Source organism: Perissodus microlepis, chromosome 7, assembly GCF_051167445.1.
Source record: "Perissodus microlepis isolate ML-2025 ecotype Zambia chromosome 7, ASM5116744v1, whole genome shotgun sequence".
NCBI lineage: Eukaryota > Metazoa > Chordata > Actinopteri > Cichliformes > Cichlidae > Perissodus > Perissodus microlepis.
Window position 1 is genome coordinate 18,570,934 of NC_140467.1, and position 27,869 is coordinate 18,598,802.

Here is a 27,869-nt window from a genome sequence, read left to right on the forward strand (position 1 = left end):
AGACAGTAACATGTAGTCACAAGCTAGTCACAGCTTGCTTTAACTAGCCATTCTTCAGTCATTAATTTCACATGTCTGATAGCTCTGTCAGTCTTGCATATCCTTAAATTATCTGTCTAGACAGGTTGCATAATAGCTTAGAACATATTTTTGAGTTTTCAACTTCAATAACTGAATTTGCAGCATACTATGGTTATACACATCTAGAGTCTTAGGACATGAAGTTTAGTCAAAATTGAATTTATAAACTACTAATTTTAAACAAACAGTTGTCTCAAGGATGCTTTATATTGTAAGATAAAGACCCTATAATATTATTATAGAGAAAACCCAACAATCAGACAATCCCCTATGAGCAAGTACTTGGCAAGTGTAGGAAGGAGGAACTCCCTTTTAACAGGAAGAGACATGTGGTGGAACCATGATCAAGGAGGGCCAGCCATCTGTCATGACTTGTTCAGGGGTGAGGGTAGAACCTGAAAGCTGAGGGAAGTCCCTTAGCAGACTAAACCTTTAAGTTTCTAACCCATAGGTTTTTATCAAAAATCAAAGTCTTAAACCTAATTTAAAAGTACAGTTAACTCTGCTCGTGACTGTGCAGCAATGCACAATTCGAACCACATCATCAAGTTCGCCAATGACACGACTGTGGTGGGTCTCATCAGCAAGAACAAGTCAGAATACAGAGAGGAGGTGCAACAGCTAATGGACTGGTGAAGAGTTGTCAAGAGCACCAAATTCCTTGGTGTCCACCTGGGGGAGAACCTCCCCTGGCCCCTCAATACCAGCTCCATAACTAAGAAGGCCCAACAACATCTCTATTTCCCACAGAAGCTGAGAAAAGCCCATCTCCCACCATCCATTCTCACCACCTTCTACAGAGGGACTATAGAGAGCATCCTGAGCACGCACACCTTCATACATCAAGTTGCTTTTTGCATACTTCTCAGTCTTTTGCACATTTCTATTGCACTGTTGTGTCTGCACTGTCTTGTGTCTGTATCATTCTGTTCTGTATGGTGTTGCACTGTCTTTGTTTTGTTTGCAATTTTTGCACATTGCACCTTAAGTACTCCGGTGCTTATTGTCTGTTATATGTCATATGTGGCACCATGGTTTGGAGGAACGTTATCTCATTTCACTGTGTACTGTACCACTGCACGTGGTTGGAATGACAATAAAGCCACTTGACTTGACTTGTGTCTTTCCCAAATGCAAACTGGGAGCTGGTTCCATGGGACACAGGGCGAACAGTTGAAAACTCCCTCCCATTCTACTCTTGGAAAGTCTAGGAAACATTAGTAAGCCAGCAGCCTGAAATTGAAGTGGTCTATTGGGATAGTATAATACTATGAGGTCTTTAAGGTAGGATCATTCAGGACTTTATATGTAAGAAAAAGGATTTAACAGTAAGTCAGTGAAGAGAAGCTAATATGTGAGATGTATAATCTTTCCTTCTAGTAGTGCTCTCACTGGGGTACTTTGGATCAACTGCAAGCTTTTCGGGGCACTTTAAAATATCCTGATGATAAGGAATTACAATAGTCCTGCCTAGAAAGAGTAGTATTACAGCAGGATTTTCCAAATTTTAGCAAAACTGTGTAGATGAAAGAAGGCAGACCTAGATATTTGATTAATGTGTCATATCCTATACAAAAATGACTCCAAGATTCCTCACAGTAGTATAAAACTTTGTTAATTTGTCTGGATTTATAACTTTAAAACAATACAGGTTTTTATGTTTTTTAAAGGGACATGCACACAGGAAGCAATTCTGTGGTTCCCTGGTTATATAACCCTCTAATGTATAAGTCAATCAACTGTCATGTGTTAATCAATGATATTATTTGCTCTCACAGGTAATGGGTTCAACTCCTTCCCTTCAAGTTGAGAAAGTTTTAATTCAGGACGCACTCAGTTTGCATTGTCAGTGGTTAATTTTTTGTTGGGACTCGCAGTCAGAGAATATCATTAAGTATCTACAATCTGGGGCTCACCCCATCACTGCAAATCACTTCCTGTGTGATTAAGACATGTCTGCAGTTTAAATAATTGATTTGTGCCGTTTGGCTTCATTAACAAAGATGACTATCATTTGAACGACACAAACTTTGTAGTATTTTTTTTATATCTGCTAAAGGTTTTATGTATTAAATGAAAACTATTGGACCCAGCACAAAACCTTGTGGAACTCCATGACTAGATTTCATTTGTGAAGAAGACTTTTTTATACAAAAAAATGGGAATCTATCGGATAAATATAATTCAAACCAGCCAGTGCATTTTCTTTAATACTAATGGTGTACACTATTCCCTGTAGTAAAATGTAGTAAAAAGTTTCTGCCCACAGTCCAGTGTGCTAGATTGTTAACTTCTACGTCTAGGGTATACCTTATGTTTTACCATCCACTGACTGAGATCTATTGATCCATCCACAAAAAAGGGATGAATCAATAGATGTTTCTTCAGTAGGAAATATTTAACTGTTCATTAATCAGGCTTTTGAGCAACAGATTTGGGAGTTTTTTAGCTCCTATTCTTCACTGTCTGTGCAATCAGGCCTGTCAACTCAAAACAAAAAGTCAAACTGAATATGCAGAGATTCTATGTTCTCTCCCTCCTTTTCTCTCACAATGCAACGATTAATAAATTATAAAGTGTATATGTGACTTGTTTTCTGTCTTGAGATTTTGGCCTAGATATTGACCAGCAAACCTATTAAAAACAGAGCATGTTAACTACCAGATACCGTGATGGTAATAGATGCTACTGTAGAAACAAATATGTATAGTTAAAGATCACTATAGCAAATGAAAAGTTCTGAATAACAAAGTAAAATGAGGCACAGTTCAAACCACCGCACGCAAAGCTAACATATCACAACTCTATCAAAACTATGTCATTGAGAATAGAGTGGAGGCTGGAAGTTGGGTCGATCTTTAAAGAACAGTGAAGTAATCATCAGTGAATATTGAATAGTATTTATTGCTTAAAATGTGTTTCCCTACTTTTTTGGCATCAGCTGATCAATTTAGATGAGTTTCAAATAACCTGTGCTGTTAATGAGCCAAAGGTCTGCCAATGAACAACCCCATAAACAGAAGACACAGTGATATCATGGTAAAACAGATGGAAGAATAAACATACTGCAACAGAGCATTACTGAATCCCCATGGAATTCATTGGGTGCTCTTTTTAAGTGAACATGCGATTAGAGGGGGGAAAAAATGCCAGTGTTTACACAGGCTGTCAACAGACTTTTCTCTGCAGAGGGCTGGGGACATTTCAGCTCTGGCCTGTTTGAACAGCTATTGCTGGTGTAGTCAGGCAGCACAATCACCACACTGTCCTCCTATCACACCTTCAGCCGCCCTCTTTCTTTTTCCCCATTTACTTCTGCTTCTCATACTCATCTGAGTCAGTAACATGTTAAAGCCTTTAGTAGGATGACTCAAGAGTTTAACTCAGCATGGATCAAAATGACAGATCACTGCCTAGATCACTATGAATTATGAGGCTCTTTCCTGTGGTACTTGTAAAAAAAAAAAAAGGCAGTAAAATCCATTTGGTTGTCATTCACTACAGGGCAAATGATGATCCATTATGAGCCATGCACTGGGTCCTGTGGGACACTGGCATTGTATGATGGCCCCCCACTCACATATTCGCCTTTTTTTCCCTCCCTTCTCCTCCCTTCCTGAGGGGGGCTGGCGTTTGTGGCACCATCACTGTGGCCCACAAGGCTAAATGAGTCCCATGTGTTTGATGGAGGGGAGCAGTTGCAGTCACGCGATACAGCCATGGAGGCATTTCTCCAGGAATCGATCTTTAACTCTGGGAGGGGCAAGCTATAGGAACTTAGACTGGCGTCTCTCCTTCTCTCTGTCACTTTATTTTGCTCTCTTGTCCTTCTCCGAGCCAGGACTGTGGGCACACAACAGATTCCAGCAGATTCTGGTGATAAGCACTTGGAGAAGTGTGGAATGGGGCCCACTTCTACCAGGGTTGCCCCCTTGTTTTGGTGTTTTGGGATTCTGTTGCGTAGTGACACTAAAGAGGCCCGGGTCTGAGATTTTATTGTTTCCAAACCATTAGCGTTGTCAGAGAGAACTAACCTTTTCTTAAACCTAACAACAGCTGCAATATTAAGAAAATAACTGACATGGAAAAAGAAATTGGATTTTGATTTGGAAAATTATTTTCAGACATAAGCCAGCTGAGATGGCATGCAACACCAGTGGAGTTAATCAGTGCAAAGGTTCATTCTTTGCTCATTTGCTTAAATCAAACGAGATCTGATCAAAAGCTTCCGTCCTGGGATGAGCAATCATGCAATGAAGATGAGTAAGTTGTTATGAGCACAATATGGACCACCGCAAGGACAGATGGGTTTAAGTCCACATTAAGGGCATTTTTAAAAAATGTTATTATTGCATTAATTGTGGCCTATATCTAATTATGGCTAAACACTTATAATCAGGGCCAGCTGTGGTTAAGTTTTCCATTAAAACTCCAGAGGATGGTTTCCGTGAAAAGTAAAACAAAAAAAATCTTACCACATAAATAAATAACAAAAACACAGAGACTAAACTAAAATTTATTTAGGGCATCTAAACAAGGCTATGTGGTATGTGTGTCGGCCCCATTAGAGTTTTGTAAATTTGTTTGTGGTCTAATTAGCACATGCAGAGTGCAAAAGTGTGCTGTCCGGAAAGGAATTTTTGCAATGGCTCGTCCAAATCCTCCAATTTTCTCAGAGCATTTGAAAAGAAACATGAACCATGGTTCAGGGTTCCTCACTTCAGATTTTGGAAATTCTTTTAATCCTATATATGTTCATCTATATAAGATGTGCCACAGTTATCTTGCACACCTCATGTGAACTATTTTTTGTGAACCTTGAGGACAAGAAAGGGTCATTATGTCATTACACTGTGGGCTTAAGCGCCCAACTCTGCACGAAGTAGCGTGATACCATAGTCGTTTTACATGACCTCTCGGAAGCCTCAGCGAAATCCCAACATGATGACTTTGTGTTTCCGTGAGCTTCCCATCAAAAGCACAGTGGTATCCTCAGTGAAGGCAAAGCATCAGCTAACAGCTGGGCCTCAACGCACTCACAGCGAACCTGAGGTGAAACCACAACCACATACGCATCTTTAACATTTCTTCCAAGCTATAAGGCAAAAGGCCAACATCCACATAACAGGTTGACTTTGATGCCACCTGAGATTCATATAAATAAATACGGGAAGGTTTTCAAACCTCTACAGCTGACAGCATGCCCTGTGACTGGGTTGCAAAGTTGCAAAGTAATGCCGGAAAAGTTTGTGGTGTCTTTCCAATTCACTGAAGTATCTGCCGCAGGGTGCAAAGGTGACCCCACTGGTTTTTAACAGCCACCATCACACTAAACCCTAACAGCTGTACAGTTTGTCCACTCTCCAGAAGCATCCCACCACACAATAAAGTAGCCTCTCATGAAGAAAACAGTCCTAAATAAACACATAGTAGTAGCAGAGACGCTGCCCCCAAAACAAAGTGAAGCAAATGCCAGGAGGCATTTGTCATCCTTCATGGCCACGAGGTCTGCAATATTGAAGGGTTACATGTAAACAGTACAATTTCGGGGTTTTCTGGTTTCTACAACTCAGCAAGGAAGTGTATGACAAAATCCAAAATGAACGGGTTTAACACCAGAGACAAATGAAAAGTATGCATTGGCTTCACCGCATATTGTATAATGACATGCTGGTTGTGGCGCTATGCATGCTCACTGCAGTGAAACCCCTGGAGAGCATCCAGGTGCTGTACAAAGTTCCAGTATACAAAGAGGGTACTGGAGGACATTCTTGAGCACCCTCACTGTAGTAACTGTGAGATCATCCGGATCTCTCACTGATGTACCAAGTGCATCTCTTACTGATTCACAGCTGCTGGCATTTGTATAAACAGAGCAAAGAGTGGTTTCTTTTTCAATAACTCTTTTTTACTGCCTGAAAGGTTTTCTCCATAAAAACTCGAAGGCAAGCCAAAGAAATTGCTAACTAGCTCCCTTGTTACCCCATTAGTAAAACAAGCAATTTCAGTTTTGATAACCCTTCAGTTTGGCTGAAATATAATACATTCAAATGGCCCGGCACGGCAGGATAATCAACTGTACGAAGACAGCGTACAGACCCCTCAGGGTCTGACTTTGTATTTATCTTCTCACTGGTGCACTGATGGCCACTCAGGTCAGGCTGTCCAAACACAACTCTGACCACTCCAAAGAGGGAGTGGGACCCATGTATACCCCATCCATGTCTGTGTGGCTTGGTATTTTAAGGCCAATTAACAGTGATTCACTGTTGGACAGTGGCACGCATGGGCTGTGACATCACTGAAGTGGCCTTAGGGAACTGGTTGGTTCTTTTCTTGGACTTTCTGCTTTAGCAGTTGTGGGCCAGAGCAGCTGAGATGACATAACATGCACCATTATCTTTACCACAACCTTTGCACTACATTACAACTGACCTTTCAAAGCGAAAAACCATAGCTCAGGGGCATAAAATAGACTTGAATGTAGACTAAATGGATAAAAGCGTATGTGAGGAAAAACTGCCCTGTTTGCATTTTAAATCACTGCACTTTATTATGCATTAGAACTGAAGTATACAGCGTGTTCGTGAGCTTTTAGCGCACTTTGCTATCTATCTGGGCAAGTCACATCATGAGCGTGGATTAAAAACAGGCATTAATTTTGGGAATTGAGTGGTTAACTAAACACAGTTGGTTTTTCTTAAAAACACAGTGCATGAAAGCAAAGAGTAATGATGAGTGTAAATTAAATGGATCACCAAAGCAGGGGAGATAAGTGTATCATGATGAATTATTGCGACAGTTTTATTGCGAGCAATGTGTACTATATGTGTTCACACCAGTGTCTTGGTAACTTGACTTACTGACTGGGTACGCAGAATGTCTCTGCGAGCTTGACATTGCTGCATCGCTATCTCTTCATCAGTACATTTGAATGCGGTGGACCACCCGAGCGGAGCGCTGTGTGTTTGATTGTGGGATTACTGTGTGGAGGAGAACGTGTTTTGATTAGCCATACTGTAATCTCCCGACAGGGATTCCTCGTGGGCTTGGCGCACTCTGGTGGGCCGGTCGCTGCCGTGTAAAGATCCAGCCAAATAACAGCCTCGCTCGAAGCAGAGCGGCGTGTTGTCTGCTTATCTCCACAGCTGTCCTCAGCTTCTCACCAGCAACAGCCACAAGTCAGAGCTGCAGGCTTCACTGGCTCAGAGGCGGTCATGTCTCACACAGAAGGTTCACATTCCACCAGTCACTGTGGACGGCAGCATCGAAGACCACGACTACCTGCACAGAGGCACTTTGTTCATGGCTACCTCACTTGCTGCCAACATCGTGCCAATGGGAGTGCGAAAGATATTTATCTCTGGACATCATATAAACCACTAAAGCATATTTCCACCATATTTTCCACCTTTCAAACTGGAATGGAATTTAGCCCCAGCGTCTCAAACTCACAGATTCTCTACATCATGGCTGTGATTCATAAACAAAGTCATTACGTAATCTGTTGCCATCCAGCAAGATAAACATCAATACTACACAATAAAATCTGTTTTTCCAACTTAAAGGAAGAAGAAATGCAGACAGCGATGATTAATGGCACATTAAAATCCTTCCATGACAAATAATTACTCATGAAGAGGAGTCATTTGAACAAATCCAAGGCATGACTAAATGTGTGGTGACTGGTTCATTCAATGGTTGGCTACTGATTGTGTTGTACATTGGATTTACACACAGGGATCCTGGTCAGGGGTTTGGCTATGTCAACTGAAAGTGGAGATTGCATAGCATAAGAGCTGTGGCTGAATGTATAGTTACTTATAGTTAAAGCGGTCACATGAAGAAAAGCCTTCTCAGTAACAGTTAAAGTCAAAAGAACGCTTCCATGCTCTCTGAGCTGGTCTTGATACGTGGTGATAGAAAAAGCATGACCATTCTTGGATGATAGTTCACTGGTAGACAATCAAACAAGGGAACTACCAGCATTTTATTAACACCTCAAACCACGCTGGTGCTTCCAGCTGAAGCCACCGAGCCAGTGTTTTTAAAAGCAGGATTCATCTACCCTCCTGCTGACTGCCAGAGTCAATCACCCCGTCATCAACCCGACTCAAACAACCTGCCCCTAATCAAAATCAATGACTGCTTCCAACACTTTTTGACGGGTGACAAATAAAACACTTTGGAGAATCTGGTGTTTGTCTACCTGAAGAGATGTTTTTTTGTGTGGTCGCTGTCGCGCTACTGCTGTGGTCATCCTGGGAATCTGTCCACGTCTGATTGGTTGTGATTATGTTTTCCAAGTGCTGAGGGATGTCTTTGTTTGCACAGATGCATCAGGGTTGTTATCCAGATGTGACAGAGCTGTTGAAGCCAGTGATGGATGACCGGGAACTATGAAAGAGCGGTGTGGTTCTTACATTGTGGTGTGTTCTCAGCCAGTGCTGTACATGTACGTGTGTGTGCTTGCGCGTGTATGCGTCCGTGCATATGTCTATGGCTACACCGCATGCATGTGCGCACGTTTAAAGTTGATGGGTTTTAAAATAGGGAGTGAAAGGGAAAAGAGCAGCAGCCAATCAGACCTTTTTAAGAATCACTTTTTTTCGAGTTAGCAACAGATTCTGTGGACTGCTAATTGCCTCTTTTGTCCCGTTCAATAACACAAAAAGTGGCCAAAAATAATGACCGAAGTCAGTTTGAGTTCACACACTTGTTCATTAGTGGAGCCTCAATGTCTGCTACTCTTCACATCCCACCAAGCTGTAATACCACTGTTGGAGACACACTGGAGATACTGGAAACTAAGCTTCCTTAAGTGACACGTCAGCTAGCCTCACAATGGTTATGCAACAGCTGCATCTGCGAGCCAAAGCACCAGCAGCACAACCCACTAAATAAAACCAAGAGGGCCTTCATCACACCATGGACGCCACACTTCACAGCAAGTAGTCAGTGACCAAAGGCTCCAGTGCGCAGGGCCTCAATTTGGATACGTGATGGGCAACTGGTGCTAACATGCAAGAGCTGCATCCAATAAGCATCCAATGGGTTTGGGAGAGAAGTGGCTCCTCACAAACAGGCCTTTCATGTGGTCGTCAGTTTAAGTGCTCTAATGCTCGGCGAGACACTGAGGCCTAGTGCAGGGAAATGGAACAATACATTTAACCACATGAAGCACAGCGCCCAGGATTACTTCTGCACATATTTTCTCTCTCCCGGCCTCTTTGACTGAACTGCAGTCTCTCGCTTTGTCTTTCTCTCCATACGCTTTTGCTCTCTTTGCTCTCCCTCGCGCAAACACACGCTGCCCCTGCAAATGAGCACCGCTATAAACAGGGAATTTCTCCTAAACCCTCTTTATACACATGCACACAGACGTGCACAGTGGATGACACATTACAAAACAGAGCTTATCGTTCATGTAGAATTACACCGTTGTGCATTCCAAGAAAAATACACCACTCGCAAGACAGTGCAATATAATTATAATTGATTTTACAGGAATTTATGTGAATTATTGCTGGTGATAAACTGTTTTTTTTTCTCTCTCCCATGTCTTTCGGTGTATTTGATAAGTACACATCTGTTTCTGCAAGTGCATGAAAGAGGAACACTTGCGTGCTCGCACCAGTCTGGCCTTAACCAGTGACAGCCACACACTCTCTCCTCCTCCTTCCCTCCCTTTAATTCTTTAAAGACAGATGTGCATACTGACAAGCCATCCCTTCATCCATCACTCGGAGAAGAAGAACAAGGTGAAAAGGAAGAAGCTATACTTCCTCTACCAACCCTGCCTGCATCTCAACACACCAACTAAACAAAAACACCTAAGCAGGTCCAACAATGTGTCATCTCAGGGCTGAGAACGCCCTCATCCTCCCTCAGCCAAGGCTCAGTTCTGCTCCTCTACAGACACCACCAGTAGCCTTGGGTCACCACCACACTAAAGTATACCAATGGCTTCTACCCAAACATGTGTTGTTGTTACACACCGCTGGAGATGGTATCTGCTGCTCCTACTTGAAACTGTGCAAATCCTTTTTTTTTGTGTATAGTGGCAGCTACTGACCAGGTAGTTATGATGAATTGCCTGTCAACAGCAATTAATCATGCACACATGCATACGAACACACAAATGTAGATTTATGCCCTCTATTCTTGCACGTTCAGGCCACCATAACTTATTGTGGAAAATAATGATCTTTGGGATAAGCATAGCCATGGATAAGTGAATTAAATGGTACTTTGCTTAACCACAAGACTGTGAAAACCGATGCCAAATATTTGGTCAGGCAGAAACAGGCCTTTGTCTGTCTCAGAGAGCCACTCAGAGGACAACTCGCCGAGCACAGAGACACGAGGAGCCCCCGTGAAGACGATGACAGCTACATGATGCCACCACGCTGCAAAGACCATAACAAGCTGCGTCAGATGTACTTATGTCAATACATTCATCGCGGATATATTTTTGTGCTGTTTTGTTCTTGCACTTTTTAAATGCACACATGTGCGTTTGATTTGTTGTAAAATAGATATATATATTTCAAAATGAGATGAGGTCAGAAAAACCACCTCCTTTGTCAAAAAGAAAATCCAATTTCCAGTCACAGAGACCATTGGGTGGTATGTGTTACACGTTAAAGTCACTCTTGTTTGAATGTGCTATTGGTTCACCCAGACAAGCAAAAAATACCCTGTACTCACCCACATATAGCCCATTCTCCACTCGCTTGATGATGTCGAAGGCGTTGTCCACGTTGCCCTCCAGGATGTCAAACTTGACATCGTAACTCCCGAAGTTATAGGACCCGTAGGCTGGCACTGTTGTTCTCAGGAAGACGATCTCTGATGAATTATTTAGGGAGAAGAAGTTAAGACAGTGGGATTGCTGTGCAAGGCCGGCCCCAATTGTTGTTTTTTCTGAATTTTATTTTTTTTAAGAAATATAATAAAGTGTGATGACAGTGCTTGTGTTCGTGATAGTCAGAGAAACCTTAAGGATTTTTAGCACTAGGTCTTTACACTCCAATTCAGGACATATGAGGAATGACAAGAAGTGACACTGAGAACGGTTGTGTCTGAAACACACACTGCATGGCAGCCAAAAGATGCTTATCAGCTGTCGCAACCTGCAAATGATTACAGTTGTTACATATGTGGCAGCAGTTCTCTGGGGACAGCCAGCTAAAACTGTCTTCCACTGAGGACTTCATGGAAAAGCTCATTTGGGTTTCAGAGGTAGCCGTACGGATTCTGACAACTGTACAGAAAGCAGTTGATGGGAGCTCAGAGATTAAAGCAGATAAAATTAAGATAATAATAATAATAATAATAATAATAATAATAATGACACTGAAAAAAAAGCCTTTAGATTTGGAAAGAAAGATAAACATTTTTTAAACTTGGTGATGCTAAAGGAATTCTTTCAGTCCAGAAAAAAAATTATAGTCATGGTAAAAAGAAAACGCACCTTCTGACAGTTTAGTGTATCAAGACATAATATTATTATTTTTTAAATCATCTGGTTTAGAATAGGTGTTAAAATTATTCAAGTACAACCTGATATGAACAAAAACACTTGACATATTAATCATTATATTCCATAAAAATTCATCCAAAATGCAGAAGCAGTGAAAAACTAAGGAATTAAGAGGGTATACATGTAAGTAGCAGCCCCATGCTGTTAAATCAAATGTACTGTATGTGCTGTTGTTCATCTGAGGTTGGATTGAAAGACCTGCTAAGGTCTTTTTTTTATTATTATTATGACCGAGGCAACTGTATATCTGTGTGACACATATGAAACAGGAGAGGAGGAGGAAATGAAAGTCAGTAGAAGTAGAGTACATGTGTGTGAATGAGAAGGAGACAGGTGTAAAAGGGAACAGGCAAGGAGTGGAGATAGTGAAGGTAGATTTTAGGTGGAGTTTAAATGCCAATGCACAGTCCAACCCAATGCACAGTGCAGATGAGAGATGAAGAGAAGAGGGAAGGCATGGTGGAGACAAGTGTCAGGGGTCATTTTGTGACAGAAGAATAGCAGCAAAGATGAAAAGAATGGTTTACAAAATGATGTATATTTTGGTGATGGCGACAAAAAGACAAGAGGCCAAACTGGAGGTGGCAGAGCTGTAAATGCTAATGCGTTGGTAGTGAGCAGGGAGGACAGAATTAGAAATGAGTACATTAGAGAGACAGCTCGGGTTGAGCAGTTTGGAGACAGTTAAGAGGCAAAGCTGAGATGGTTTGGACACATGCTGAATGAAAATAATAAGAAGATATGTATATAAAACAGCAGCCAACCCCTTAGCTTCAGAGACCATAAGATGTAGCGGCACATTGAAAAGCTTTTTCTTTAAATAGAAAAAAACCCTCTTGTGTTTAGTGCTTTATTTACTGGATTATGTACATTTTGTGTGACTATTCAAAGAAAAAAAAAAGCTGTGCACCTTGTCGTGTACCTACCCTCAGGCCTTGGTAGTTCTCTGAAAGTAGGCAGGGAAATGAAGGTGTGTGACACTGAGTGCGTGGGGTCCAGAACGCAGGCGATGTTATTGGGCTGACAGGACTTTACACAGCGAACAACTTCAGACCGTTCAAGCCTCGCCGCTCTGAAGAAGTGAACAAACATACTTACCCACCAAAAACAAAACAAAAAATAATTGGAAAAAAAAACACGCACAGCCTCTGACCTTTTAGGTTCTGCTTGCTTAAAGCTAACCACCTTAGAACAAATCAGGGCAGCGCGATGCTGTTGCACAAACACTATTTGAATGAGGCAGAAGGGGCACTGAATGTAGCGCTCGGCACAAGAAAACAATCAAATTCTTCAAATTCTATGTGGTTTGGAAGAATAATAAACCAACAATGGCTAAGACTCATGCCGCAGTCAAACTTTGTAGCTTGTGGAGACTTGTGCTGTCATTGATGTCTTTCTGATGCACTATTTCAAGCTGTGTGGGAAATGAATTACTGCATTCAGAGAATGATCCACAACCTGCTCAGGAAAATATTTGGATTTGCAGAGCATCCCCGGCTTCACATCAGATAATCTCTTGAGGAGGATTTATGGGGAAAGGGAGTGTTCTAAAAGACTCCTAAATTGTAAGCCACATGACTAGACAACTCCCCAGCCTCTCCCCAGGGCAGCTCTCATCCTATTATTTAGGGCTTTGTTTATTCCACAGACTAATCAGTGACAGGTCGGAGGGATTGGAGTGCCTCTACTGGCTCCTAAAGCTAACGCCACCTGAAACATCACTATTAACTACCTGTCTGCTACATAAGACAGCTTTTTTAGAGAGGTTTCTAAGGCATTAGCAACCCCATAAATCAAGAGTTTGAAAACTTGTGATCATTTGGGAACTTTTGGAACAAAATAAAAGCCTTGATTATGACATTCAAGATGTTAAACTCAAGCTGAGCCTTGCTTGAGTTTAACAAAGGAGGCAAGTCAGTACACGGTTACACTGGGTTATGAAAACATCCATGTTGTCATGTATAAGTCCAGTTAATGTGCATGGCAGCCAAATAGCCACACTGTGAGTCATGCCCGTGGATCTCTGGCGCTCCTCGGGGGACCTATCTGCTGCAGCTCAAAGCTCAAGCCCAAGCTTGGGTTGCAGGGCTCCTTTCATGGAGAGCGAGGAGAGAAGCCCCTGACAAAAAGTCAAGCCACCACTGGGTAGGGGCTTGTAATTAGCAATTAGCGGCGGGTCCAGGTTTTGCTCTGCTCTGGGCCAAACCCACAAAATGTTCTCCTAGTTTATAATACCACGGCCTGAGCTGCAGAAAGACCCAAGTGGGGCTCTAGAGGATGAGGTGAAAGCTGTTGGGGTAGAGAGTAAATTTATGAGAAGATAATGACCTAGAGTGAACTGCCCCCCCCCCCCCCCCCCCCCCCAACCCTAACCCTTTTACACTCAGATGGGCTCTTCAAAGCAGAGGCATCAGTTCAAGGTAATTACAGTTCAGTGTAAAAACAAAAAAAACTTCTGCGTGTTCATTTGTGAATATGTGTGCATTTATGTCATGCACACACACTTGGACACACATGAACATATGCGCGCCTTCTCCATGTCCCCATGCCTCACGTGGCCCAGCCCAGGAGAAAAAACCCCAATATTCTCAGACCAGAAAGAAAAACAGACTTTTTTGGATGAAAGTCTTCTGGTCAAGTGTAGGGCCTTTTATTTTTTTGGTAATTATTATTTATAGTCAGCACATTGATAACGCCCCAACACAAACACTGCAGGGCATCATTCATTTTGTGCGCGGTGATGTTGCTGTACCGCAAATTGTTCAGACCACCGGCCAGAGCCCAGAGCCCCATAACTCAATGTCAAAAGGGGAGGAAAAAACTCCTGTACGCCACTAGACTCTTATTTTAAGGCTATCCCCAACAGGGACCAAGTGCATCCTTACTAGCCCAAACGTTCGGGACAGGAGGAACCTGAGAAATCTGCATTTACAGTTATTCAAAGCCACAGCCCCTCAGGCAGCACCCTCACAGCATGTCAAGCTATTTATAATCTCCGCTGGTGCACATTTCCCCTCTCCTTTCCCACTGCATCTCTTCTCATGTCACTTACTCAGCCTTCATTTGGAATTGTCTGTCTGTGTTGGGGTTTGCACCCGCAGTATGCAGTGGAAATCTGTGCAACGGGAGCTAGAGATGTGCACAAAAAATCCCTGGTAATGGTAAGTGACATTTGGGAAGCAGGAGTAACAATGCAAAGTCTGGTGTCAGTCTGGCTTACTGGAATTTGAAGGAATGGAATCACTCTAAGTACTTTATATATTACGTGTAGTTAGTGACTGAAGGTTTTGCTGTTTGCGATTTTTAACAGTTTTTTTTAAGCCAATGTTAAAGACAAAACTACAGCCTGGTTTGCACATATGTTTGCAGATATAATGCAGGAAACCCTTTAAAAAAAAACAAGAAAATTAACTTTAATGGCATCTAATAACATTAATAAATGCTGTTTAGCACTAAAATGTTTAAAATACTAAAACACTTTCTTGTAATTGAAGGACATTTTTTTAATGACAAAACAGAATATACGCAATGTTCTGAAACTACTGGAATAATAGTAATATGAAACTTTGTGAGGGGAAATCTTCATGCCTCCATCTGTGACTTAGCCTCACATTCCAACTGCTCCCTTTGCTGTATTTGATTAAACCCCACAAAGCACCATTATCAAACACTGGTTTTAACTTGAACATGTGTTATTTCTATTGCAGTTTTAATAGAAAACTGTTCATCCAGCACATAAACCATAAAATACTGCAAAATGTCAGACTTTATCATGCAACCATCATCAAATTACACTCAGTTGTCGGCAGACTTGGGTTGTTACCATTTTGAGAGTTACACTGACCTAGAACGCCACCTACAGTGGCTTCTTTGACAATGCCTCACCTAAAAAGATGCATTCAGTTGGTCCTAATATAAACTGCTGAATAATAATCCATATGTTTTTTTATTTAAAACAAAAGCTTTATTGTGTACAATGCTATACAACTACAAATTGTGATTGTTTTTCTTCTGATTAATGTATTTTACAGTGTCATTAAAAAATAATGTGCCATGTTTAATGTGCATTTATTAGGAGACAGAGTAGTATTTGAGTTCATTCATTTAAAAAACTGTAGTAGAAAAAAGCCTCAATAGCAGACAAGATAAAGGGGACAGCGGCACCATAGTTTTGGACCAGCAGTAGCCCTGAAAGGCCTGCACTTGCCAGAAACTCATGGAAATTAGAATTATATTTTTACCTGTACATGCTCTAACTATACTTAACTTGTGTAATCATTAATATATAGCAGGCTATATTGCATCACCATGCTTTACTCTTGCATGCATTTTGCAATTTTTCTGATTTCTTAGTGAGATTAAGTTAATATGCCACATCTATTTTAAGGGGGTAACAACTTGTGCAAACCTATGAATCCCTTTTGTTTATTCTAGTAGGGGATTATAAGGTACTCTGGGCTCCTCCTGTGTAACAAACACCAGCACTTTAGCCAGGTATGTAGTGATTGTGCCATAGCGGCGCAGCCTCAGTTCCAGAGACAGCTCAAAGTCCTCCGGCTTGTTGATGAGCTTTGCCACTGACATCACACCACCAGTGGGCATCTGCTCAGTTCTGAAGAAGCCGTCCTCGTTGCCAGCTGTGATAGCAATCTGGATGTCATCGCCAGGCACGGTGTGGGAGGGGCCCATGCGGAAGATGGTGGTGAAGATGGGGATGTTGGTGGGGAAGGTGAGGTAGTAGTAGGTTATTCTCAGGGGCATGGTCAGGCACTGGACAGACTCATTGCAAAGCAAGCGTTCGCATCGACTGCAAAAGAAAAAAGAGATCGGAGGCAGGACGGGACAAGACGGAACAAAACGGGCAAAGAGAGAAAGAGAAAGGGAGATCAGGTGAAAATTTCATTTGCCGTGCATGGCATGCAGAGAAAGGAATTATCACTTTCAGTTATAGTGCCCTCTTTAGGATCATGCAAAACGTTCTGTCACTGGGTGCCTCCAAACAAGGGTGTGGGTGTACACATTCTCATCGTCATGTGCGCCAAAATTAAACTGAAAAATGCCCATATGCATGTCATCACTCGGAAACAGCAAAACATGCTACAGCCAGATTCATACTGAAATCATTCCAGCATTGAGCATACTGGACATGCAGGGGCTCTGATCCATATACAAACCAGGAGTGCTTTAAAAAGCCTGATATTACGGTATGTAAACGTAAAGCTCTTTAGATGGTGACTGTTTCAAAGTTAACTATATGGAGCACAGACCGTGCTCTTTGAGTATTGCATGAAACTATGTAACAAAACAGAAAATGTCCTGGTAACTGGTAATTTTCTGCCTTTTTTTTAAATGGTGATGGTCTATAAATAGTAATTAATAAATGCTAAAATTAAATATGTGGTTAAAAAAATACACAAAAAAAAATGTGAAATTTACTGTATTTTTACTAATTTGTTTTAATGTGTAATAAAGGTAAACTCATTCAATTTAATTCTGTCGTAACACAGAGAGCACAATCATAGTTATGCCTGTTCATAAACATGTCCCTGCTCAGCAAATAATCTGCACCAGGGACACGGTTCAAATACTCACGTCTCTCCGACCCGTCTGTAATTGTTCGGACACTCGAAAGACAGGCATCTGAATCCTCCCTGTACATTGAAGCAGCTTTGATTCTCTGTGCACGTATGGCTTCCTGTCACACATTCATCAATATCTGAAAGACAAAAGGGGTTTTAAAAGTCACTAACATGATTTTTTTCCAAAGCTGGGGAAAAAGGGTCTCCAACAAACGGCACATGACTGCAACGTGACATTACAGAGAGCTCACCCTGGCAGCTGCGCCCGTTTACCGCCAAGGTGTAGCCATTGACAGGGCAGGAACAGTGGAAACTGCCAGGCGTGTTGTGACAGCGGTAGGAGCAAATGTGACCTCCGGTGGGCAGGGCACATTCATCTATATCTGGAAACATCACAGAAAAAGGTGAATTTGTAACACATTCATTTTATTTATATACACATAATAAGGATGGCCAACCACCATTAATATCTGATCCATATGTGCCACACATTAGCGTTCTCACACACGTCTCTGTCAGGTCATGTCTAGAAAAATTCAAGGCCGATCTGCATGTTTGAATGTTCCTATTTGTGGAAATTCGGCTAATACCCCCAACTCGTCACAGCAGATGGCCGCCCTGGGTTCTGGCAGATGTTTCTTCCTGTTAAAAGGGAGTTTTTCCTTCTCACCATTGCCAAGTGCTTGCTAATAGGAGGTCATCTGATTATAAGGGTTTTTTCTGTTTTGTACTGCTATCCTTCTTTTATTGTAGGGTCTTTACCTTACAATGTGCCTCGAGGTTGTGATTTGGTGCTATACAATAAAATGTCAACTGAATTAAACTGAGTATCAGTTGCAGCTCACATGCTTACCTTCACAAGTAGTGCCATCTAGGTCACTGAGCTGGTAGCCACGGCGGCAGTAACACTGGTAGGAACCGTACACATTGGCGCACTCTTGACTACATGGGGTGCTCTCACACTCGTTCAAATCTGCACAGAGAAAGTATCAAAGTTAGCATCAAAATCTATGCGTGCATGTGTCTGTAATGCAATATTTACCTATTTATGGATAAAGAACAAGTAACTATGAAAGCTACCTAAAAAATATGACTTCTAGATTGATGACTACAAACAATGTAGCATGCAGAAGCTGCATGTTGCATATAATGATGCGATGAGAATCCTTTGCAGGATACCTAGAAGGGGTAGTGCCAGCCAGATGTTTGTAGCTGTGGGTGTTTGGACTTTTAAAGCACTTTTAAGAAAGTTAATGTTCAATTTTAGAGAACGACTGGATGGTTCGAAGATTTCATTTTCATTTCATTTCATTTCATATTTACTTAACATATTTCTTAAGTTAGACTTGATTACATGTTGGCGTTCATTTTGGCATAAGCTGGAGAACTATGACAACACTGGAGACAAAGATGGAAAAATATTACCATCTTCTCTCAGCTGTAGCTTTAATCAAAACCAAAAGTGTACCCCAGTGTACACAGGGGTATCTAGGTGTATCTGTTATCTCTTTGTTGGTCTTGTTCCAGCATTACCATAATAATGTTGGTCCAGGATCAACATTGCAACTGAATGCTTCCCTGATCCTGGACCAGTATTATTATGATATAGGAAAAACATTAACACTGGGATGTCAGATCATGCAGGATTTCTATTGTGTAAGTCAAAGGGGAGACATGTTATTGACTGTCCCTCATACTATATGGCACCTTTCTTCTTTTAAAAAAAATATCTAACATTCAGACCAACACTGGATGCATCGGGGGCAAAAACGCATTTAGGAATGCATGGGGAGTAGGAGATTGATCCACAAAGATTCTGATTACCAGATGATCCACATCCGCCCACATAAACTCACTGTCTAGTCAACAGTATCTAGGCTCTATAAAGTCTCCCAAATTACTTGATTGTCTTACCATCACAATTTCTGCCGTCAGCAGCTAACGCGAAGCCTGTAGTGCAGCTACATTTGTAGGATCCCAAAGTGTTCTCACACTTATGAGCACACAGACGACCAGGGTAATGCCTGCATTCATTGACATCTAAGACAAAAAGTCCAAAACTGACAAAGTAAGAAGGTGAAATTGTGACTTCAATGCTTATTTTAACTAGAAGTAGTACACACACATACATGCTGTGGGCATTTACATGCTCAGGATACACTTGGATTTAGCTACCAACGTAAGAACGCAAAGCAAAAGAAAAAAAAAACTGTTTACCTTCACAAAGCCGAGTGATGCTATTGAACATGTAGCCAGCTTCACACTCACATCGGTAAGACCCCAACATGTTGAGGCACGCATGACCTCCACAGACATTTTCAGTGGTCTTACACTCATCGATATCTGTAAGCAGGGGTGCAAGCGACAGAGAACACCATGATATCCACCGCAGGTAGGCTAGTAAGACACTTTGCATGTAGGTATGATGAGCTCTTCCGTACCAACGCAGCGTGTGCCCTCTTCATTGAGGTGGTATCCTCGACCGCAGTTAACCGAGTTCCTCTGGCAGGTGTACGAGCCCACTGTGTTGACACAGATCTGCCCCCTGTTGCACGGACCTGTCTGGCTAACACATTCATTTATATCTGAAAACAGGAGCACAGACGACACAGATGTTACTCTAAATTTTAAAAATGTCATGATGTTCCAAGGTTTCTGTTATATTTTTTTCTTATCGTGTCTTATATATATATTGTTACATGATCAATTCCCTCATGTTTCTTATTTATTCATTGCTTCTTTTTGTGACCCGTTTATCTGTCTTAGTTTCCTTGACTTGTCTTCTTTTTCAGTTCCTATTTTAATTGGATCATTTCTATTCCTTGCGTGTGTCATTCATTTCAGCTGTTTGTCTTCTCGTGTAATGAGGCCCTGATTGCCTTGATTTAACCTGGTCTTGTTTCCTAATTAGTCCTCTGTCTATAATTTGGCTCCTCTCAATCAATGTAATGATGGCAGTGATTAACCTTACACCAGGTAATTTATTGCATGATGAGCTACAATCCACCCTAAAAACATTTTTTTTAATTTAAGTCAATAAAATAAATAATTGATAAATCAAATTTGACCATAACGATGAGGACAGGTTTGAGTTTAATAGCGAGCCCCAAAAAGACCTAAGTCTAATTACATATCTGGAAATTTAACTGATTTAAGGCTTCAAGAACAGAAGTCTTAATGATGTTAATTTATTAAAGAGCATATGCCAGTCATCATATTGTTAAATATTTTGAAATTTACATTAATATGAGGACATTTTGGGGGAAGCAATTTCAGAATCTCAATATCCTTACAAGTGCTCAAGTAAAGATCATAAATGACAGCAGAGCTCTGTGTGGGACACTTGGCCACAATAAATCTTTTGGTGCTAATGCTTACCAATACAGTTTCCAAGAGCATCCTGGATAAAGCCAGATCCACACTGAACTTTGGGCAGACAACGGAACGACCCCTGGGTGTTTTGGCATTGAAACTGCGGTCCACAGTTATGGATACCGGTCTCACACTCATCAATATCTGGATGAAGACATCACAGAAGAATTGCCTGTCAACACGCTATGAATAGCAGCCAAAAAAAATACAGCAGATCAATGTCTCCCTACAAACAGCAGAGACCTTTGCAGTTGTTGCTGTCAGTGAGCTCATATCCTGTTCCACAGCTGACTTCTCTCTGGCAACGGAACGAGCCCTCCGTGTTGATGCAACGCTCTCCTCCCCGACAGTTGCTGGCTCCCACCAAACACTCGTTGATGTCTGAGAAAAAACAGGATAGACAGTAAAGGAATACATCACATGTCTCCTGCTGAGGCTCTGTTGTGTTAGTCTTTTCTAGTAGAAAAGTCTTTTCTTTATCACCAAAAACAGTCCTGATATTAAAATATAAGACTGAAATCATTACATATATATAACAATACAAAAGGAGCTTACCCTCACAGCTCTTTCCATCTGGTTTGAGTTTATAGCCTTTGAAACAGGCACAAGTGTCATTCCCCACACAGCGATGAGCACACTTCCCTGAGAGGCACCACAGAAACATTCATATCTGATCCGCGCTTTTTAACGCAAGTGCAGAAATCAAAATTGTTAGCTTTTATTATGCTTTACCATTGCACTCATTATTTAATGCTGAATCTCCATTTTCAGTTGTCTCGTCCTTGTTAGGCACTGCAAGAGAGAGAAAAAAGCATGCTTATTCATGCTTTCATACCTTATGCATGAAATCTTTTGGCACAACATTGTGTTACTAGTGAACTTCTGACTTTGATGGTCATTAAATTCCTTATTTTATCCAGTCCAAAATCTCATAATCAGCATGCTGAATCTTACACATTTCCACATTAATGTTCAGTAGCTGAACCTAAGCTGCTTTATATTATGAGCTAAGAAAATGAGCATGCAATGACCATAAGCGTCCACTAGGGGGCGGTGTAGTCTTATGTTTGACACCAGTACTCCTATTTCTACTTCTAATTATTTTGTTGACTTGCATAGGTTTTCACTTACTTTAATCCACTTTTTTATGCCCACTCTACTTTAAATTACATATTTTGTTTGTTTTATTTAAAAAAAAAAAAAAAAAAACAATAAAAGAAACTGCCTCCTGCAGGATTGCATTTTTTACCCACGTTCTCTCTGATGCGCTGTGGCTCCTTCCACACAGCAGGCTCGGGACACCAGATTGCACTGATGGCCAACAGATAGGTTGTGGTCACAGGGTAGGCCAAGATCATGGGCTGTTTTACCCAGAGTACAACAGTCACAGCACATCTATCGAAAACAGCATACAACACAGTATTAGAGAACTTAGCAGCATAGACGTGAAAAATTTGCAAATAATTGAAAGAAAACAAAATACAGATCTTTTCAGGATATTGTGTACCAGCAGAGGTAAAACAAAAACGAAGAAGAGCAGACAGAGGGTTGGTATGCTGGTTGGTTAAAGAAGTGAGACAGCCTTTTAAACTGACAGCTGAGAATAAGTTGCTTTAGACAGCCAGACAAGCTCTCAATCAACCAGACAGACAGAAAAAGAGCTTTTTTGAGACGATACGCCAACTGGCAGGCTTCAGACGGGACCAGAAAGGCAGTCAGTCAGTTAGAAAAAGAGAACACAGAGGGAGACAGTGATGAGATGACATCAACCCCCCTCTCCTTAATGCATGCTCAGTCAATCATTATGACAGCCCGGTAATGTCAGTTATGGACAAGAAAGGTGGGGAGTGTGACAGATGGGCATGTTTTGGCAATTTGGTTATGCAGCTGGAATCTGACTGTGTGCGGTGGTGCACACGTGCAGCGTTTGTAGCGACTGCAAGACTGAACACACGCCAAGGAGAGCAACTGTAAGAGTTGTGTACCAGTAGTGGCTGACTGCTACTCTCTGTGTTTGTTTGTGTGTGCTTGTTTATGTGTGGGTATATGCCTGTGTGGCCTTGACTGCTAGAAAACTTTTTGTTCTTAGGACTCTTTTAGTGTAAACCACTCACAACAAGCACGCAAACACACTCCTGAACAGTTCGCACAAACAACTGCTTTATATCTTATCTTTGTGCAGCTTTTTCTTGCTTCTCCCATGCTTGCTTGGAGTAAGTGGCCTTTTTATTAGTTTCATATGTGAAACATCAATACAGCATTCTGCTATCATCACTGCAAATCTTACAAAACACAATAATGCAGTTTCTAAATTGAAAACATAAAACCTTATCCAGACAGCACATTGAAGCAAATCCCCTTATCTTCTCTCTGACTGATTAGAGAAAGTACAACATTATTTTCACAGATATTGTCATTATTTAAATGTACATTTTGTTCTGTCCATCTCGCATCAGCATGCTGTCTTTTTCCTTGAGAACACGCAGATTATTTGAAGAAGCTCGGAGTTATGGAATAAGCCACCCACAGTCCTGATTTCTTTCTTGTCAATCTGACGTCCTCCATATCAAGTAAATGATTTTATATCCACCACTGTAGCCAGTGTTTGAGGAGTTTTGCACATTTGAGACATATTTTCACACAGGAACTATGTAAGCACCTACAGATTTTAAGCATATTTGAAAATGTGCATATTTTTCTCAAGCTTCTCGTGTTCCTTCTTCCTGATGTTGGGAAGGTCCACAGCTGTCTTTCTCTTCGTGTCCACTGCTACTATGTCCGGTTGGTTAGTCATCACCAGTTTGTCAATCATCCTTGGGGACGTGACCTATTTTGACCTCGGGACTTCCAGGCCATAATCGGCAGAGATATTCCTGTATACTATGCCAGCCACTTGGTTCATTTGTGCTGCCAGATGCTCATAGAGTTACAGTTACTTTCTTTAGCCCGTAAGTGTGACTCATGTCAGGGCCTGGTACTGTCTAACGCTTCATGCTTGAGACTTTTTCTTGGATGTCTGCCGCTGTGATGGTTACTGGATCCTGTTCAGGGAAGCTGCTGTGGTCTCCTCTTAGCTCCACTAGCCACTGAGCATTGTTGTTACGTGTTGCAACGCCGTGGTGGTGTTATTCTCATATTGTTTTTGCGCTACTAAAGATGCTCCAGATTTTAAGCATTTTAATTTCACAAAAAGGGTGTGACAGGAGAAACTTTGTAAAACGACTTGAAAGCATTGTAGAGAAAATTATTTTTGTAAGTGCATCATCATAGCATGCTGGCAGCCATGCCAGCAGCAGCAGCAGAGAGAGGAACACAGAGCAGCCGATGTTTGCCAACATAGAAGAGGTTCTGGTAAATATGGAAAGTAATCAGCTTTGGTTATGTGTTAAGGTTGGCTCGTTTTCCCTCATCAGAGCTACGCTGCTAATTTTATTAAGCATATTTGTAGCATGCAGTGGCTGTGTGGGGCTACAACACCTTTAAAAGCTTCTATGCAGTATATAGTAGATCATAACTAAACTGTTAAAGGATAGAAATTCTAGACCAATTTCTTTATTAAGTAATTTATCAAAATACTTCTGAAAGACATAAAACCAGTTAAAGGGAACTAATGAAGGTGAGAAAAAGAATGCATTTAAATCTGTAATCAAAGATGGAAGCAGAACTTACACAAGCCTAGTTTTGTGTAAAATTAAAGATTTTCATGCTAGTTATAAAGCTCACTAATAATGAGGTTATATTGGATTGTAACCCCATTAAATGACTATTTATTTCAATTAATTTAAAACAAATGGGAACATTTCTCTATAATGTTGATGTTTGGTGCAATAGCTATGCCTAATCATCTTCACTGTTTTGGTCCTTTTGTTTCTAAAGGTTGACTTTAGTGGTGGTTTTGATTTTCCTGAAGGAGACACCCTCATTACTCATCGAGTTACACCACTGACCAGCCAGTCGGTGGCATACAGTCTGTTGATGACACATTTTTGGATTGCTCAGATCGCTTGGATCCCCAGAGGAATAGGTACTAAAAAAGTCCTGGTACCAGGTACTTCCATCTAATGGAAAACCCTGAAAACCGTGGTGTGCCGACCTGGGTAGCTACTAATGGAAAAGGGACTTAAAATTACAAGAAAGTCTGGCTTCTTAGAAGCAAAACATAAGGAAACCAAGGGTGATTCAAGATTTTTTGCCAAAAACACTGTATATACTGTGTATATAGGACATATAGAATGAAAATAAAGGCAAGAATTTGCCTGAGTTTGGTTAAGGAGCATTTCAAGGTGCTTGGATATGCGCTGGTGAAATATTCCACAGTCACAGTTTAATTTATAATCTAGCAACAAGTTTCATTCCTCCCTACAGTGACATGCCTCATCCTGCTCACACACACCCACACACATAGAGATATACAACACTGCTCTCATCAATCACTTGCCATAATCATCGTCCAACAAAGTGGTGAAAGAAGTTTTTTGGTGATTTACTTTTCTGTTTGGTCATTTCTATTAGCAAAACACTCATATACACTCATACAAACGCACCTTTGTAGTCTTGGTGTCGCAGGTGTTGGTGAATAAAGAATCGCAGGCCCCCTGGTTTTTGGCAATGTTGATACCATTGGTGCACATTTTATCCTCGAGCACTGTTACACAGCACTGCTCCTGCACTATCCTGTCAGCAAGAAAAAACACAAAACACAGGTGGTGCATTTACTCTCCGCTCTATCAATAATTGGCTTACGGCAAAGCAAATCTGTCTTAGAAGTGCAGCTCATTAAAATCGGCCCGAGGCGAGCCTAAAGGGGGTCTCATGTCACACTGAAAACTGACGAATGACTGGGCTGAGTAAGTCTAGAATGAGCTTAGCGATGGACATTGTGTTTGCAATGCTGACAGCTCTCTGAGGTCTGTTCAGATTGTTTAACACCCAAGAAGTTAAACCAAAGATTTCAGTCCCAAGCTGCACATTTGTCCAAAAATATCTCCATATTCTTTTGATGCAGTGACTTGCAGAGCAAAATCACTAAAACAAACCTCATCCTACATTCACACCCTATAAAAACAACAAACAAAAAAAGCAGAACAGCAGGGGCCCTAATCGGCTGACTAACATTTGCCAGTATCTGTAGTTTACTTGCAGCCACAATGACATCACCGGGACAGAATCAGTCCACCATTTCTTAAGAATTTAGTGACACAGTTAGGATTTGAGAAATAGCCATAACCATAAAATGAGTAACATCTTGATACAGGATGTATCGTAATTGACCTTCACCTCTGAGATCCCCTTAGGGATTAGCATAACACAAATCTTCTGCAAGAATCATTTAAAAAATGACAATAGCTGTTTAATTGGGAAAAGCAGTACTGGGAAGCAGCCAGCCCAATCGGACAAAAGAGTGTTATCATAAAAATATGTTTTACTTAATGTTTCTGTTCAGATCAGATTTCGTTGTATTGTCTAACTGTCTGCCCAATCAGTTAAGGGAGCGGAGGGGAGGTTGACTGTTCCTCCCTGGTCTGGATCTCTGTCTCCCTGCAGTTTTACAAGACAAAAAAAAACATAACAAACCAAGTTTTTTTTATCATCTCTTACCAGAAACCTCTTTCCACATAAACCACTCGAGATCCAAAAGTCACAACAAAGTACACGCCTCCTCTGCAGAACCTTTTAAGGGCACAGTAGCGTGCTCCTGTTTTCCTTTTACCATTTTTCTCCTGGTTTTTTTTTTTCTTTCTTCTTACGTTGGTGTCTGAAGTAATCGCTCAGATTTCCTGTTATTCCCTCCCTCTATGTCGGATTTCACTTCTAAGGTATTTCCTGGGTTTTGAAACAGCCCCTCTTCTGACCCCCCTCACCTTTTTCCACCCCTAAATATTACCCTGCTACCCCCACAAATCCCTGCCCCTTTTCCTCTCCACTCCTCACACTATAATTTAGACAAATTTGGAATCACTTACAGTGGCTATGGCAAATGTGTTTGCCATCAGTTTGGCTTATAGGCCCTGAACCTGTGGCAGCACACCTTCTATGGTTACCAGCAGACGTGTTATTATCCCATCACTATTAGCGCTTCCTGCTCTCACGTGAAGTGAATAATGTGCCTAGAGATTTATGGGAGTAAGGTAAAGTGATCTCATATTAAGGGCATTTAGACATTTCCTTAATATCCAGCACATGCCAAATCACTTGGGCCCAGTACCATGGATAGAAAATATGATTTTAAGAAATGCAGCATTTAACAGCTTGGAAGTCTATAAACTACCCCACTTAAACCTAACAGAGCAAAGTAGCAGACAGCAGTGGCTTACCTGCATGTGGTTGACTCAGAGATAAGGGGCAGGGATGCACAGTCTTCATGATCGGTGCCATGCTTTTGCCCATTTTTACAGCAGTCCTCCATTGAGATTTGTTCTGCTCCTATTAAAAACAACATTGTTTTTACCTTTGCATGTACAAACAGGTGAATCACAACAGGCCCCACATTATAGTGCTGGCCACCTGCCTGCCTACACACACACACACACACACACCAAGTGCCTAAACACACTGTGCCTCAAATATATATCAGATGGCAAACTTCTGAGCATCATTTGAGGGAAATGAGCAACATTTATCCGATGAGCATTTGTCTTTCAGCAAGACCAAACAGTTTTTATTAATTGAGCAATGATGATCTGTTTTTTTGTGTCTCTTTCCTAAACAAAAGACAATCCTGCTATTGTGACCCAAGACAAATTGTATAGCAAATAAACAAAATTCAGAGTCTGTTTAACGATATGAAAAAAGCCTTGAGAGATTTTTTTGTTTGTTTTTTGCCAAAGACAATGAATGATGGATATGTTTTTGCAGAACCACATGAGGCCTTTTGACTGGAGCGCGACCAACTCTGTGGTAATCTGGCTGTTTATTCATGTGGATTAGAGAGTTTGGAATGCTTCGACTCTCTAAACAATCAGCCGTAACAATTACATCAAGCACGTTCGTTTGCCTGTGGTTAGTGTGTTATATGCCAAACGTGAAATAGCTTTGGCAGATCCACGTCTTGGGCTTTTTTTCAGTTTTTTTGTTGCCTGTGTCTCAAACCAAGATCGGTCTACAAAATTGACATTAATCATCGTTATTTCCCCCCTGAGAGGAAAAAGAGAAAACAAATATTGAATTATCCAGAATAGTGATTGTGAAATACCTCAAACAGAACCATCTGCGTCTAGCAGGAGTAAGCAAGATCAGATAATAAGTTAGATTAAGCAGGTAGGGAGGGAGGACAAGTGTCTGGAATTGCAGTC

The 27,869-nt window shown here is 41.2% G+C and overlaps 1 protein-coding gene across 2 annotated transcripts in view; it reads right to left on the minus strand.

The window, feature by feature from the left end:
* fbln1 (fibulin 1) overlaps window positions 1-27,869 on the minus strand; it is a 37,801-nt gene that overhangs the window by 6,916 nt on the left and 3,016 nt on the right. Inside the window, exons 2-16 of one of the 2 annotated variants that reach the window (XM_084933971.1) lie at window positions 26,892-27,000; window positions 25,122-25,251; window positions 21,831-21,972; window positions 21,310-21,369; window positions 21,133-21,219; window positions 20,821-20,958; window positions 20,584-20,721; window positions 19,647-19,790; window positions 19,423-19,548; window positions 19,120-19,245; window positions 18,059-18,178; window positions 17,457-17,588; window positions 17,219-17,342; window positions 12,553-12,698; window positions 10,792-10,932 (exon numbers count right to left, since the gene is read on the minus strand). In XM_084933971.1, coding sequence (XP_084790097.1) covers window positions 10,792-10,932; window positions 12,553-12,698; window positions 17,219-17,342; window positions 17,457-17,588; window positions 18,059-18,178; window positions 19,120-19,245; window positions 19,423-19,548; window positions 19,647-19,790; window positions 20,584-20,721; window positions 20,821-20,958; window positions 21,133-21,219; window positions 21,310-21,369; window positions 21,831-21,972; window positions 25,122-25,251; window positions 26,892-27,000 — 1,863 coding nt within the window. Of the gene's footprint in view, window positions 1-10,791; window positions 10,933-12,552; window positions 12,699-14,017; window positions 16,434-17,218; window positions 17,343-17,456; window positions 17,589-18,058; window positions 18,179-19,119; window positions 19,246-19,422; window positions 19,549-19,646; window positions 19,791-20,583; window positions 20,722-20,820; window positions 20,959-21,132; window positions 21,220-21,309; window positions 21,370-21,830; window positions 21,973-25,121; window positions 25,252-26,891; window positions 27,001-27,869 lie in introns of those variants that run through there. The other variant, XM_084933972.1, reaches the window with a different exon arrangement.